Raw genomic sequence first — 15,697 nt, forward strand, 5'->3', positions numbered from 1 at the left:
TCAGTTTTTCAACGTGAAATGATTCATATGTTTCTATATCTATAGAAAATATATAGGTATATTATAATGTGCTTACTGAACAGAGGGTTATATTGCACACACTGTGATGACATGTGCGATTTAAAGATTAGTGCAAGGATCATGATTATGAAAGTGCTGATGTTTGAGGAAAAAATACGACGTCACTTTTGTACAGACATTGCTCAATGAGACTACTACGTTATTTGGTGACCAATACCTTTAGACAAACAGTCAGGTGGAGATGCACCCCATTCCTTCCGCCGAGAGAAAGACCCACATCTGCGAGTGCTGCGTAGGCTAAAGGATACGAGCAGGAGTGGCACTTGGGTCCCTTTAAATTGAGCTGTCCTCAAACGTTGGACCATCAGATCAGCTGAAGTTTGCTGCAGAATTCAAAGCTACATTCGAAATCTCTGGGATACATTCTCTGTATTTTAGGGGTAAAAGATACTGGCTATTCTTCAGGGATTTCGACTAGTAGACGCTCTTCCAAACCCATCACCGCTCATGGGATCCAACTGGGGGAATCCGAGAAGATACGTACACATGCAGACGTCTTCAAACGTGAACAATTTCTACATTGAGATTTTAAATGGCCACTTGCGCAAAACTACACTTCGAAGCTCATACAGTAAGTTCTAATTACATTTTTGCCGTTTGGTTTTGATTAAAATTTGTGTCTTTAATCTGCTTCTATAGGCTAACACAATTTTGTCAACAGGTGTGATTTAATTGAAGGCGGAAACAAGAGAGCGCCTGGCGATACTTGGAGTCAAAAGTAATCGCTACCTTTGCATAGATGCCCTGGGAAACCCCTTCAGCTCTGTAAGTAAATGCCCATTTTCATTATCCATTGAACTGAAATACATGTTTTCTTAAAATGTAGAATAAAACTCGTGAGATAAGTTTCCTAAGTTTAGCTCTTTCTGTCATATGCCAACCAAACCACTTTTAACCAAACACATAGCCAATATAATATCACATTTTTACATCGGTCGAAGTGTTCTTGTGTTTAGCACTCAAGTACCACTTTGAAAATGAAGTTAATTTATGTACGTTTCTAAATGGTCTGTTTGCGTAAATTAATCTATTAATCTGTTTACAGACTGTTTGCCACAAGGAAGACGGTCTTTTTAACCACAAGTTATTGGAAAACCACCGCGACGTGTACTACTCTTGCAGAACTGGTATTCTGCTCAACGTGGAAGGGATAAAGCAAGTATTCACGGTGGGTCAGAATCTACCGCAAACCTCCCTCTTCCCATCGGAGAAGAACACGGTGCCACTGGAGCGCCTCTTGCACCGGGGAGAAGAGGAACCGGGTGGTTGATTCTTCTGATCCTTACAACATGCTGGGGCAGACGGAGGAGGATGCGGGGAACTCTCCTAGGGACGCATCATCTACCGGGAGACCCCTCAGTCTCCCTACGCCGACCTGTGGAACGTGCATTCCCGAAACCCTCCTCCCAGCCCCCGTATTATTAATGGGATAAGAGGACAGGACACTCGCAGTTGTACACTTGGGTTTATCAATGTAAGATATGCATGTGTTCACGTTGGGTCTTTTCCACCAGTTCTGCAATCAACCCTCAATGTTTTAAACAGATGTTATACGTGTGAAAGTCGGACCGTGGCACCCTTATTAGGGCATATTAGTAATTGATATGTTGTCATAAGATGAAATATGTATCCAAAAAAGTACCACATTAGAACGTTTTATTTCGGCCATTCTTCACAATAGCACAGTGAGTAACTCTCGGTTTCCGTGATTTTTGATTCCAGGACGCACATTCTGTATTTGATTGCGCTGTTTACGGGGAGGTTCCTATGAAAATCATGCTGAAAGCCGAAATAATGTTGCGTCTTTTTTTTATAGAAAAAAGGCAGTTGAGCTGAGGTCACTTTATTAAATGTTATACAATGCAAGAAGAGTGCTAGAAAATATTATTGATATGAAACTTGAACATATTTCATCCAAAATTAGCCCTACTAATTCAAGGGTATCTCTACAGGGTATCAGAACAAATACGACAGGTTATCGACGCTGGACACCAAAAGCAAGCAACAAAGCCAATTCCAAGAAAGTTGAAAGTATTTATTGATTTAAATCCATTCACTTATTGTAATTGATAGTATACTATTTATATGGATGCTTAGCTGTTAAAGAGAAATTCTGAAAACCTGTAAGTTATGAGGCTGTGTGTGTAAGGGCCAGTGACATTTATCTTGAAAAAATGTATTATGTTGGTGAAGACAATGACTTTATATTGTATTTTAGAACTTCAGGATGAAGAATGCATACTCACAGCCACTTCATCCTAGAATTCTATGTATGTTCCAATCATAAGTACAGGCTAAATGTGTGAGGAAGCTCTGTGTCACATTAAGTGCATAAGCAGGTTGACCATTGACTCATTCACTTCGAGCTTCCAGTCATTAAGGTTGCGTGTCTCACGCTTCCGCATCTCATTATGGAGAAAATTGGCATCTTAGTTTCTGCCAAACGATTTCCACATTCAATTTTTGTTTCACTCTCACTAAGTAACATGTTTGAGGTATTTTAGTCAAAGGAACACATTAGTGACCACTAATCTTTGTCCTGTTTCACTTTGAGGTTAAACCACATTGACCTGGCTGTCACATCTGAGAGGAGCCTTAACAATCTCAGTGGTGGTCATGAGTGAAGGCACATTTATTAGATTGATATGATAGTGTAGATATTTTTCAATATTTTTTAGACAGTTTATTCACACATTGCAATATTCTTTCAAAAGAAGAGCTGTAATAAGTTAAGCAAACCCACCCATTCATGTTGAAGTATCAGATTTAGTACAGATGTTTATGCTGCCACTAGTGCCTTCAAAACATTACTCATGGTTGTCTCTAGAACAATCTAGACGCAGGTCGGTAGCTGTCGCATCATTTTCAATTGCCCCAGTTCTTTGACCGGTCATGCTCAGCCTGAGCACTGAAACAGTGATTTCTATCAGGTTTTAAACGTGAGAAAGCCTGTAACTCGGAGGTGGCCCCTCGGGTGATAAAACCTGATATTTCCCAACCTGCAAACGTCCATGGGTTCAAATCCTGCTTTGCATAAAGAAACTACAAGACTTGCACATGCTATTGCCTCTTATGCAACCTTTAGTGACAATTATATTTGAGCAAGATCAGAGGAAGCTTGTGACCACTTTGGACACTTGAAATACATAGCCATTGAACATGTTAGACTCCAATATTGAAGCCTTTTTTTGGGTTGTGATTAAACAATACAATACTGTAACGCTGTACTTTTTGCAGTGTATAATTTCTCATAATGGACAAGGACCACAAGTGATAACTCCATGTTGAATTGTAAAGGCTTTAAAAGATGACATTCCTCACACTTTTCTGACTTCGGTATAATATGACAACTAAATCTTCAACATGATCAACTTAGTAGTGGAAACAAACCATTACATTATCCATACTAAAACATTCCAAACAAGTCCTCATTTTATTGGAACTATGACACAGGAAGTGTTAAGTTTCCATAGAACATTCCATGGATAAATATTGGAAGACCGGGAAAAAAAAGACTCACACAGGATATACAGACATCCTGCAGAATTTGCACTGAGCAATGATCTACTGTAAAAAGGGTCCATTGAGAGCAAAACATTTACCCTGTATTCCCATAATACATTGTGTCCTCTTGTGTCCTTGATAATAGAACGGGAAAAACAGACAAACCTCAATGACAAAGGAGCAAAAAATGTAAGATAGATACATGATATCACTACGGGGATATGGACCCAACTTCAGACTGATTCAAGCTGCACCATCCGACCTCTCAAGCCAACCCACCCCGATCTCTAGCCAAATAAATACACAATCGAATAATCAAAAGAACTACTGAGGTAGTACATTTTTGTGTGTAATTGCCATTGCAGCGCCATGCTTCTTGACGCTACCCATCCCTGTCGCGGGATCATTTATCAGCAACCGCTGAATAGCATAGCGCAACAGTCAAATAATATTACAAAAAAATATTTATATTCATGAAATCACAAGTGCAATATTGCAAAACACAGTTTAGCCCTTTGTTAATCCACCTGTTCTCAGATTTTGAAATTATGCTTAACAGTGAAAGCAATCCAAGCATTTGTGTAAGTTTATCGATAGCATCAGAAAGCTTGGTCATGAAAATCAGAAAAGCAATCAAATTAACCGTTTACCTTTGGTGATCTTCGCATGTTTTCACTCACGAGACCCCCAGTAACACAAATGTTCCTTTTGTTCCATAAAGATTATTTTTGTACCCAAAATAACTCAGTTTGTCTGTCTTGTTCAGAAATCCACAGGAAAGAGCGGTCATTACAACGCAGACGGAAATTCCAAATAGTCTTCATAATGTCCACAGAAACATGTCAAACGTTTTTTTTATAATCATTCCTCAGGTAGTTTTTAAAATATATATATTCGATAATATATCAACCGAGTGTGTAGCTTTTTGCATAACAGCGGGAGGAACAATGGCCGCTTCACGCAATTGCGCACCATCTCACTCTGAGAGCCCCCACCTATCCACTTACGCAATGTGATCTTTCACGCTCATTTTTCAAAATAAAAGCCTGAGACTATGTCTGAAGACTGTTGACACCTCAGGGAAGCCAGAGAAAAAGGAATTTGGTTGATATCCCTTTAAATGGAGGAAAGGCATGCATAGGAACAGAAGAGTTTCAAATAAGAGGCACTTCCTGATTGGATTTTCCTCCGCTATATCAGTTGTGTTATACTCACAGACAATATTTTGACCGTTTTGGAAAGTTTAGAGTGTTTTCTATCCCAATATGTCAATTATATGCATATTCTAGCATCTGGTCCTGAGAAATAGGCCGTTTACTTTGGGAACGTTATTTTTCCAAACATAAAAATAGTGCCCCCTAGTTTCAAGAGGTTAAACCTGTTAGCATTACATGTCATTGTTGGAGTGACAGTGTGTGTGAGAGGAGTCATCCTTAAGGACTGGTAGTGACACCAAGAACATCAGATAAGGTAGATAAAATACCGGTCTTCAAAATCTATCCACTTTGGGGCACTTCCAATGCATAAAAGAGCCTAGGTCACCATGGTTACATAACAAGCTTTAAAACAGGCGAAGATATAAACTGTGCAAAAATGCTTAATTTATTTACCGTGTATAAAATTTAAAAAATGAATCAATTGGTGATTAGGGTTCCTCAACGACCCTAGTAAAATCTCCCCCCAACTCATATCATCAATATTAGACAGGTCCCTGTGCCAGATATTCTTTGCTTTCAGTGGTTTGTTAGCTACAGTAAATAACATTTAAACAGAGCAGAGTAGTGACTAAACCTTTTGTGTTGCCTTGTCCATCTTTAATGTGTGATGTAACATATGTTACGGGAGGTCAGGTGGTCCTTCCTGTTGGTGAAAACACAGCGGACAGCAGAGAGTGCCAGGCCAGACTCTGTGGGAGAATCAAATCAAATCAAATTTATTTATATAGCCCTTCGTACATCAGCTGATATCTCAAAGTGCTGTACAGAAACCCAGCCTAAAACCCCAAACAGCAAGCAATGCAGGTGTAGAAGCACGGTGGCTAGGAAAAACTCCCTAGAAAGGCCAATACCTAGGAAGAAACCTAGAGAGGAACCAGGCTATGTGGGGTGGCCAGTCCTCTTCTGGCTGTGCCGGGTGGAGATTATAACAGAACATGGCCAAGATGTTCAAATGTTCATAAATGACCAGCATGGTCGAACAATAATAAGGCAGAACAGTTGAAACTGGAGCAGCAGCACAGTCAGGTGGAAGTTGAAACTGGAGCAGCAGCATGGCCAGGTGGACTGGGGACAGCAAGGAGTCATCATGTCAGGTAGTCCTGGGGCATGGTCCTAGGGCTCAGGTCAGTTGAAACTGGAACAGCAGCATGGCCAGGTGGACTGGGGACAGCAAGGAGTCATCATGTCAGGTAGTCCTGGGGCATGGTCCTAGGGCTCAGGTCCTCCGAGAGAGAGAAAGAAAGAGAGAAGGAGAGAATTAGAGAACGCACACTTAGATTCACACAGGACACCGAATAGGACAGGAGAAGTACTCCAGATATAACAAACTGACCCCAGCCCCCCGACACATAAACTACTGCAGCATAAATACTGGAGGCTGAGACAGGAGGGGTCAGGAGACACTGTGGCCCCATCCGAGGACACCCCCGGACAGGGCCAAACAGGAAGGATATAACCCCACCCACTTTGCCAAAGCACAGCCCCCACACCACTAGAGGGATATCTTCAACCACCAACTTACCATCCTGAGACAAGGCTGAGTATAGCCCACAAAGATCTCCGCCACGGCACAACCCAAGGGGGGGGCGCCAACCCAGACAGGATGACCACAACAGTGAATCAACCCACTCAGGTGACGCACCCCCTCCAGGGACGGCATGAGAGAGCCCCAGCAAGCCAGTGACTCAGCCCCTGTAATAGGGTTAGAGGCAGAGAATCCCAGTGGAAAGAGGGGAACAGGCCAGGCAGAGACAGCAAGGGCGGTTCGTTGCTCCAGAAACGATGAGGACAAAGCGGCTGATGCCTGTGTTGGGGCAGGCTGACAACACCTTGGACATCTTCAGGCCCTGGGGCAGAGAGCACTGCAGGTCCTCCACAAAATGTCTCACAGCCACACAGATGTAGGCCCCGTGGCTCACCACCAGGGCATGGAGAGGGACACCCTCCATCCCGTTGTCAGGCAGACCAGGTAGGGGCCCATCTGTACCAGACTCGGCTGCACCGGCCCCTCTCCCTACAGCAGTAGAACTCTGTCCTGAGCAGCCGTGGTCGTCAACCATGCGCTGGTAAAGGGACTTTAGAAACTTCTTGCATCGCAGCCTTACCTTGAGGGAGACAGACACACATTTAAATTATTCAAGGACTAAAATACTCATCTCCCTAGAAGAAAAAAAATCTATTAACCTCTCTGAACTACGTGTTGAGCTTCTGCCTTGAAGTTCCGAGTTGAACCCCTGCATGGCACTGTTGGCCATGGAATCCAGCTCTTAGCTGTTGCTAGCCAACAGCAGGGCCAAAGGGAAAGCTGATCAAATGTTCAGATCCCAGTCTAACCTGTTCCAAGGTTTCCCCTCCAGGAGGAGTATAGTCTCGACACGACTGGCCGGCTCTGTTAGCCATGTTCTTCAGATCCTCCTTGGGCCGTCCTTCTGCGATCCCAAAACTCTGTATGATTGATGAGCACTTTGATTATCATTTTCTATGCATTGTATTTGAATGTCAAACTCTTAGGTCCCTGTTGAGGTAGACTGGGCTGGATCAAATGTATACTACATACATGCAATAGGAGGCATATGAAAGACTTACCCTCTCTCTGAGTAACGGGTCAAAGACCATTTCAACGCCCGAGGAGTGAACATCGTTCCTCAATGATTTCTGCAGTCCGACAAAGGATAAGGATATGTGAACAATGACAGCATTGTCTTAATCTCCACACCTACAACCAAATCAGCTACTAGGCTAGAAACTAACATTGCCCTCATTACTGTACTTCTAAACTCAGCAAAAAAAGGGTCCTGAAAAAGGGACGTTGTCTTTCAAAGATAATACATAAAAATCCAAATAACTTCACAGATCTTCATTGTAAAGGGTTTAAACACTTTTCCCATGCTTGTTCAATGACCCATAAACAATTAATGAACATGCACCTGTGGTACGGTCGTTAAGACACTAACAGCTTACAGACGGTAAGCAATTAAGGTCAGTTATGAAAACTTAGGACACTAAAGGGGCCTTTCTACTGACTCTGAAAAACACCAAAAGATAGATGCCCAGGGTCCCTGCTCAGGGTCCCTGCTCATCTGCATGAACATGCCTTTGGTATGCTGCAAGGAGGCATGAGGACTGCAGATGTGGCCAGGGCAATAAATTGCAATGTCCGTACTGTGAGACGCCTAAGACAGTGCTACAGGGAGACAAGGCGGACAGCTGATCGTCCTTGCAGTGGCAGACCATGTGTAACACCACCTGCACAGGATCGGTACATCCAATCATTACACCCGCTGGACAGATACAGGATGGCAACAACTGCTTGAGTTACACCAGGAATGCACAATCCCTACATCAGTGCTCAGACTGTCCGCAATAGGCTGTGAGAGATTGGACTGACACCTTGTGATGGTCGGATTTGCGTTTATTGTCGAAGGAATGAGTGTTATACCAAGGCCTGTACTCTGGAGCAGGATCGACTTGGAGGAAGATGGTCCATCACGGTCTGGGGCGGTGTGTCACACAGCATCATCGGACTGAGCTTGTCGTCATTGCAGGCAATCTCAACGCTGTGCATTACAGGGAAGACATCCTCCTCCCCCATGTGGTACCCTTCCTGCAGACTCATCCTGACATGACCCTCCAGCATGATAATGCCACCAGCCATACTGCTCGGTCTGTGCGTGATTTCCTGCAAGACAGGAATGTCAGTGTTCTGCCATGGCCAGTGAAGAGCCCAGATCTCAATCCCATTGAGCACATCTGGGACCTGTTGGATCGGAGCGTGAGGGCTAGGGCCCTTCCCCCCAGAAATGTCTGGGAACTTGCAGGTGCCTTGGTGGAAAAGTGGGGTAACATCTCACAGCAAGAACTGGCAAATCTGGTGCAGTCCATGAGGAGGAAATGCACTGCAGTACTTAATGCAGCTGGTGGCCAAACCAGATACTAACTGTTACTTTTGACCTCCCCCTTCATTATTCCATTTCTGTTAGTCACGTCTGTGGAACATGTTCAGTTTGTCTCTCAGTTGTTGAATCTTGTTATGTTCATACAAATATTTACACGTTAAGTTTGCTGAAAATAAATGCAGTTGAGAGGACGTTTCTTTTTTTGCCAAGTTTAGTTCTACCTGCTGGCATGTCTCATATCCTGTAGTCTACTTCTGTGGTTCAATATATCCTCTGCTCTATTCCCTCCTTCACAGTAACATATACAATGGAGAAGTTTTGTTCCAGGAATTATTGAAGTGACTTTAATGTCTGATCTGAGTGTTTCCCACTGAAAAGGTGTTGTAGTAAGGAATGATTTTACTTCGACATAAGTTGCCAACATCTGCCATTTTCTGCTATTGAATGGCAGTGACAGTGCAGCCGCAATTAAGTCCACACTGGGAATCTAAACTAAACAGAGGTTACATCCTACATCTGCTGTGCATTGTTATTCTTTCTGGTGGTCACCTAACCTTGGTCCCAGGCTCAATTACTACATAGAGCCAACTGGGTGGACGAGGTTAGTGTCCCCTAACCGTAACCTAAGACGACATCACATGTAACACCAGTGTCATCTCAGGAAAACTCACCTGTCTGGCGCGCTGCAGGTTACTGACAAACACATTGGAGAAACTGAGCTCTCTGAGGTACAGTCCTGCAGCCTCTGCCTGCTGGAGCCCCGGCTCCGACAGAGAAGTGTCCACCCCCTGACCTGACAGCACAAGACCAACAGGTACAGTTGAAGTCGGACGTTTACACATACCTCAGCCAAATTCATTTCAACTCAGTTTTTCCGCAATTCATGACATTTAATCCTCATAAAAATTCCCTGTTTTAGGTCAGTTAGGATTAGAGGTTGACCGATTAATTGGAATGGCAGATTAAAAGTTCTCATAACAATCGGAAATCGGTATATTTGGACAAAGATTTTTTTTTAAACACTTTTTTACACCTTTATTTAAATAGGCAAGTCAGTTAAGAACACATTTTTATTTTCGATGACGGCTTAGGAATGGTGGGTTAACTGCCTTATTCAGGGGCAGAACGACAGATTTTTACCTTGTCAGCTCGGGGATTCAATCTTGCAACCTTCCAGTTAACTAGTCCAACGCTCTAACCACCTGCCTTACATTGCACTCCGAGAAGCCTGCCAGTTACACCAATGCAGTAAGAAGCCAAGGTAAGTTGCTAGCTAGCATTAAACTTATCTTATAAAAAACAATCAATCAATCATAATCACTAGTTAAACTAGTAATATCATCAACCATGTGTAGTTATCTAGCGTGTCATGCATTGCATATAGTCGATGTGGTGCGCATTCGGGGAAAAGGACTGTCGTTGCTCCAACGTGTACCTACCATAAACACCAATGCCTTTCTTAAAATCAATACACAGAAGTACATATTTTTTAAACCTGCATATTTAGCTAAAAGAAATCCAGGTTAGTAGGCAATATTAACCAGGTGAAATTGTGTCACTTATCTTGAGTTCATTGCACGCAGAGTCAGGGTATATGCAACAGTTTGGGCCGCCTGGCTCGTTGCGAACTAATTTGCCAGAATTATGACATAACATTGAAGGTTGTGTAATGTAACATGAATATTTAGACATATGGATGCCACCCGTTTGATAAAATACGTAACGGTTCCGTATTTCAATGAAAGAATAAAGGTTTTGTTTTTTCTAAATGATAGGTCATTATGGTCGAATCCGGAAACTAAGGCTCGTATTTCTGTGTGATGTTATAATTAAGTCTGATTTGATAGAGCAGCCTGACTGAGCGATGGTAGGCACGAGCAGTCTCATAAGCATTCATTCAAACAGCACTTTCGTGCGTTTTGCCAGCAGCTCTTCGCAATGTTTCAAGCATTGAGCTGTTTATGACTCAAGCCTATCAAATCCCGAGATTAGGCTGGTATAACCAATGTGAAATGGCTAGCTAGTTAGCGGGGTGAGCGCTAAGTGTTTCAATCGGTGACATCACTCGCTCTGAGACTTGGAGTAGTTGTTCCCCTTGCCGTGGCTTTTGTGGAGCGATGGGTAACAATGCTTCAAGGGTGGCTGTTGTCAATGTGTTCCTGGTTCGAGCCCAGGTAGGGGCGAGAAGCGGGACGGAGCTATACAGTTACACTGGCAATACTAAACTGCCTATAATACCAATAGTCAAAGGTGTCTGAAATACAAATGGTATAGAGAGATAGTCCTATAATAACTACAAACTAAAACTTCTTACCTGGGAATATTCAAGACTCATGTTAAAAGGAACCACCAGCTTTCATATGTCCTCATGTTCTGAACAAGGAACTTAAACGTTAGCTTTCTTACATGGAACATATTGCACTTTTACTTTCTTCTCCAACACTTTGTTTTTGCATTATTTAAACCAAACAGGTTTCATTATTTACTTGAGGCTAAATTGATTTAATTGATGTATTATATTAAGTTAAAATAAGTGTTCATTCAATATTGTTGTAATTGTCATTATTACCAAAAAAATTGATTAATCTGTATCTGCTTTTTTTTTGGTCCTCCAATAATTGGTATTGGTGTTGAAAAATAATAATTGATTGACCTCTAGTTAGGATCACCACTATTTTAAGAGTGTGAAATATCAGAATAACAGCAGAGAGAAAGATTTATTTCAGCTTTTAATTTCTTTCATCACATTCCCAGTGGGTCAGAAGTTTACATGCTACCAAATACTAACGGAGTGTGTTAAATTGTTTAACTTGGGTCAAATGTTTCGGATAGCCTTCCGCAAGCTTCCCACAATAAGTTGGGTGAATTTTGGCCCATTCCTCCTGACAGAGCTGGTGTAACTGAGTCAGGTTTGTAGGCCTCCTTGCTCACACACACACACTTGTTCAGTTCTGCCCACAAATTATCTATGGGATTGAGGTCAGGGCTTTGTGATTGCCACTCCAATACCTTGACTTTGTCCTTAAACCATTTTGCTACAACTTTGGAAGTATGCTTGGGGTCATTGTCCATTTGGAAGACCCATTTGTGACCAAGCTTGAACTTCCTGACTGATGTCTTGAGATGTTGCTTCAATATATCCACATAATTTCCCTACCTTATTATGCCATCTATTTTGTGAAGTGCACCAGTCCCTCCTGCAGCAAAGCACCCCCACAACATGATGCTGCCATCCCCGTGCTTCACGGTTGGGATGGTGTTCTTCAGCTTGCAAGCCTTCCCCTTTTTCCTCCAAACAAAGATAGTCATTATGGCCAAACAGTTCTATTTTTGTTTCATCAGACCAGAGGACATTTCTCCAAAAAGTATAATCTTTGTCCCCATGTGCAGTTACAAACCGTAGTCTGGCTTTTTTAATGCCGGTTTTGGAGCAGTGGCTTCTTCCTTGCTGAGTGGCCTTTCAGGTTATGTCAATATAGGAGTCGTTTTACTGTGGATATAGATACTTTTGTATCTGTTTCCTCCAGCACCTTCACAAGGTCCTTTGCTGTTCTGGGATTGATTTGCACTTTTCGCACCAAAGTACGTTCATCTCAAGGAGACAGAACGCGTCTCCTTCCTGAGCGGTATGACGGCTGCGTGGTCCCATGGTGTTCATACTTATGTATTATTTTTTGTACAGATGAACGTGGTACCTTCAGGCATTTATATATTGCCCCCAAGGATGAACCAGTTACTTATTTTCCACCATAATTTGCAAATAAATTCATTAAAAATCCTACAATGTGATTTTCTGGATTCTTTTTTTCTCATTTTGTCTGTCATAGTTGAAGTGTACCTATGATGAAAGGCCTCTCATCTTTTAAGTGGGAGAACTTGCACAATTGGTGGCTGACTAAATACTTTTTTGCCCCACTGTATGTGTAGATCTAAAAAAAAAATCTGAGGTTTTGGCTGATTTCTTTTGATTTTCCCATGTCATCAGGAAAAGAAGCACTGGGTTTTAAGGTAGGCCCTGAAATACATCCATAGGTACACCTCCAATTGACTAATGTCAACTAGCCTATCAGAAGCTTCTAAAGCCATTACATAATTTTCCAAGCTGTTTAAAGGCACAGTCAAGTTACAGTATGTAAACTTCTGACCCAGTGGAATTGTGAAACAGTGAATTATAAGGGAAATAATCTGTCTAAACAATTGTTGGAAAAATTACTTGTCATGCACAAAGTAGATGTCCTAACGGACTTGCTAAAACAATAGTTTGTTAACAAGACATTTCTGGAGTGGTTGAAAAAAAGTTAATGACTCCAACCTAAGTGTATGTAAACTTCCGACTTCAACTGTAGACACACTTAGAAAACCAGTTGGATAAGGGATTAGTCAGTGTTTGTGTGAGTGACCATTCTTTTAACATTCCCCCCTCAAATGAACATGGAAACAGATGAGTATCAATAACTTTAATTCTACTAGCTGATACATGAGCAACAAGGAAAGGTTTATAGCTGGTTCTTACAGCCTTTGTTTTTAAATCACACAGGATTCCCGAGTACGGTCATTACTGGTCAAGGTTGGAATGTTTATAAATAACATACCTTGCAGCAACTTCTCCTTGTTGAATTGTGTCTCCCCACTGTGAAATTGAGGCGATAATCACTTTGAAAATGACATGCACAGCATTTTTCTGAGGATACAGAGTATCAGAAATTCTAGAGGTGCACAAATAGTTTAAAAGTTAACGTTAATAGCTTTTTAGGAAATATATTATACATACAGCACACAAAACAGAAATGTGGTGGTATTTACTTACTGTCGAACAACGGTCAAGCTAAATGTAAGCATTTTAGGCTAAGCCAAAAGATTTTCTGCCTCCTTACTGGCTCAATGTTTACGGGTTTCTTCCTAGTTATATGACACGTGGACGTGACGTCGAACGTCACGAGGTCTACTCTAACAGACCAATGGCATTGCAGAAGGTGAGAAATGAGTTGGTGGGAAAATGATCCGAATTGGATTGCAATGGTAATGGTAATGGTAATGGTATGTAATGGTAATGGTATGTAATGGTAATGGTAATGGTAATGGTATGTAATGGTAATGGTATGTAATGGTATGTAATGGTATGTGATAAATGTAGCCTATTCATTGAAGTAAAGAGAGGGAGTTTAAGGATGCTTGCAACTGAAAAGGTACAAAACCATTCAATTTGAGTTGGATATATTTTCTTCAAGATTAGTTATATATTTTATCATCTAAAAGAAAGCTGCTATATCGTAGTAACTCATTACTAGTATGTCACCTCTGATGATTCAATACTGCAATTGTTAGTGAGAAGATATAATACCCAAACAACTTGTGCTTTAATGTACATTTCCAAAACTCTATGTCAAATATACAGAGAACTGTAAGAAGTGTGAAGAGGTATGTGGCTCTGCGGTTTAAACAATACCATGCAGCCAAGAATTTGTAGGTTCAAATATCATATTGTGTGTGCGTGTTTCTGCAACTCTCAATGTCAAAATTACAAGGAGTATAAAAAGTGTGAAAAAGTCTGTGGCTCAGAGGTTAAAACCATACCTTGCACCTGAGAGTGTAAGGTTTTATCCTCTACTCTTACATTTCTGTGTGGATTTCTGCAACTCTTAACGTCAAACATAGAGAGGAAGAAGAAGCATGAACCTTTTACTGCAGTGGGCAGTATCAGGGTCACGCAGTGTTTCTTGGTAGTCTTAAACAAATCTAGTTTGAAACAAAAGTATACACCTCACACACATGGTTATTTAAAAAAAAGAAAAAAAACTGTACCCTATCAGATTTAGAGTTGAAATGTATACTTTTTTTTTGTCTGCATCCCAATATTACACTTTATATACATCACAGAAGACTGAAATATAGCAAAACAGTTTTACATACATTTTGGGGCGTAAAAGTAGTTTATTATTTATGAAATTAAGTAAAATATGAATAAGATTCCACTCGGGGCCACTTGGTCATTTGTCTGCAGGAAAGGGGTACAGACTTGGTGGTTTAATAGTCATAGCACTGACTTACAGCCAAGAGGTTGTGGGTTTAATATCTGTGTGCTATTGTATACATTTTTGCAACTCTCATTGTCAAAATTACAAAGAAGAAAGTTTGAAGGAGTCTCTGGTTCTGGCGTAAGGAGCCCACCCCATAAGAAGTTTGAACTCACAGCCACTAGGTCAGATAAGCCTATAGCTGCAGAAACAAAATACTCTTTTGGTGCAGCATATCTTCTATCAAATGAGAAGCCATTTAGCACCCTTCAAGCTTTAACTTACCTTCATATTTTAAAATAAATCAAATTGAACCTTTATTTTACTAGGCAAGTCAGTAAGAACAAATTCTTATTTTCAATGACGGCCTAGGAATAGTGGGTTAACTGCCTGTTCAAGGGCAGAACGACAGATTTTGTACCTTGTCAGCTCGGGGATTTGAACTTGCAACCTTTCGGTTACTAGTCCAATGCGCTAACCACTAGGCTACCCTGCCATCTGCATAGTTACTTACCTGCACAGTACACCACCACCAGCCCAATCACTCTACACATTTCACCTTCCCTTTATTTCGTCCACCAGCTGGCTCTCTATGCACCAGCAATTTGAGCCTGCGGACGAGGTTAACCTTCCCTTAACTAGCACAGAACAAAAGTACATTTACTAGCCAGTAAAGATGCTTCACTCTTTTTTGTGGGTCAAATTTATTGAACAGAAGTTGTGGATCAGACACTTCTGAGGTACATGTGGTTGGCAGTGGTGGGGGTCAAAACAAACTGGAATCCCAGTTTTCCACACAAACATTTTTTGATCATTTAAAAAAACCTCACTAAATGGGTACCTCACAAAATGCATTTCACTTAATCCAATACACTGACCCTAAATGTGCCAATTAGGTTGTAACTCATAAGTAGGAAAAATAAGATACAAAATATATTTTTTGTTTGTTTTCCAAATACATTTTATATAGCCGTCTCTTATTTAG

The 15,697-nt window shown here is 41.3% G+C and overlaps 1 protein-coding gene and 1 pseudogene across 3 annotated transcripts; one reads left to right on the top strand and one right to left on the bottom strand.

Annotated features, from left to right (window-relative positions):
• The first annotated feature begins 262 nt into the window (after positions 1 to 262).
• LOC109864548 (fibroblast growth factor 23-like) lies at positions 263 to 2,004 on the top strand (annotated as a pseudogene).
• Positions 2,005 to 4,868: 2,864 nt separating this feature from the next.
• Positions 4,869 to 13,638, bottom strand: LOC109864320 (fructose-2,6-bisphosphatase TIGAR B-like). 3 transcript variants are annotated; one of them, XM_020452035.2, is made up of 8 exons: positions 13,506 to 13,638; positions 13,291 to 13,328; positions 9,370 to 9,491; positions 7,389 to 7,457; positions 7,137 to 7,247; positions 6,575 to 6,907; positions 6,325 to 6,328; positions 4,869 to 5,491 (listed from the first exon to the last, which is right to left on the bottom strand). In XM_020452035.2, exons 1-8 carry the CDS (start codon positions 13,535 to 13,537, stop codon positions 5,400 to 5,402), a joined length of 801 nt encoding a protein of 266 aa, XP_020307624.1. In that variant the 5' UTR covers positions 13,538 to 13,638; the 3' UTR covers positions 4,869 to 5,399. The 3 variants fall into 3 exon arrangements, 2 of the variants coding, with proteins under 2 accessions (XP_020307624.1, XP_031653412.1); XR_004204200.1 differs by having other exon boundaries at positions 5,654 to 6,907; XM_031797552.1 differs by lacking the exons at positions 4,869 to 5,491; positions 6,325 to 6,328; positions 9,370 to 9,491; positions 13,291 to 13,328; positions 13,506 to 13,638 and adding an exon at positions 8,242 to 8,389 and having other exon boundaries at positions 6,480 to 6,907.
• Positions 13,639 to 15,697: the final 2,059 nt, after the last annotated feature.

The sequence above is a fragment of the Oncorhynchus kisutch genome, linkage group LG19 (assembly GCF_002021735.2).
Source record: "Oncorhynchus kisutch isolate 150728-3 linkage group LG19, Okis_V2, whole genome shotgun sequence".
Lineage (NCBI taxonomy): Eukaryota > Metazoa > Chordata > Actinopteri > Salmoniformes > Salmonidae > Oncorhynchus > Oncorhynchus kisutch.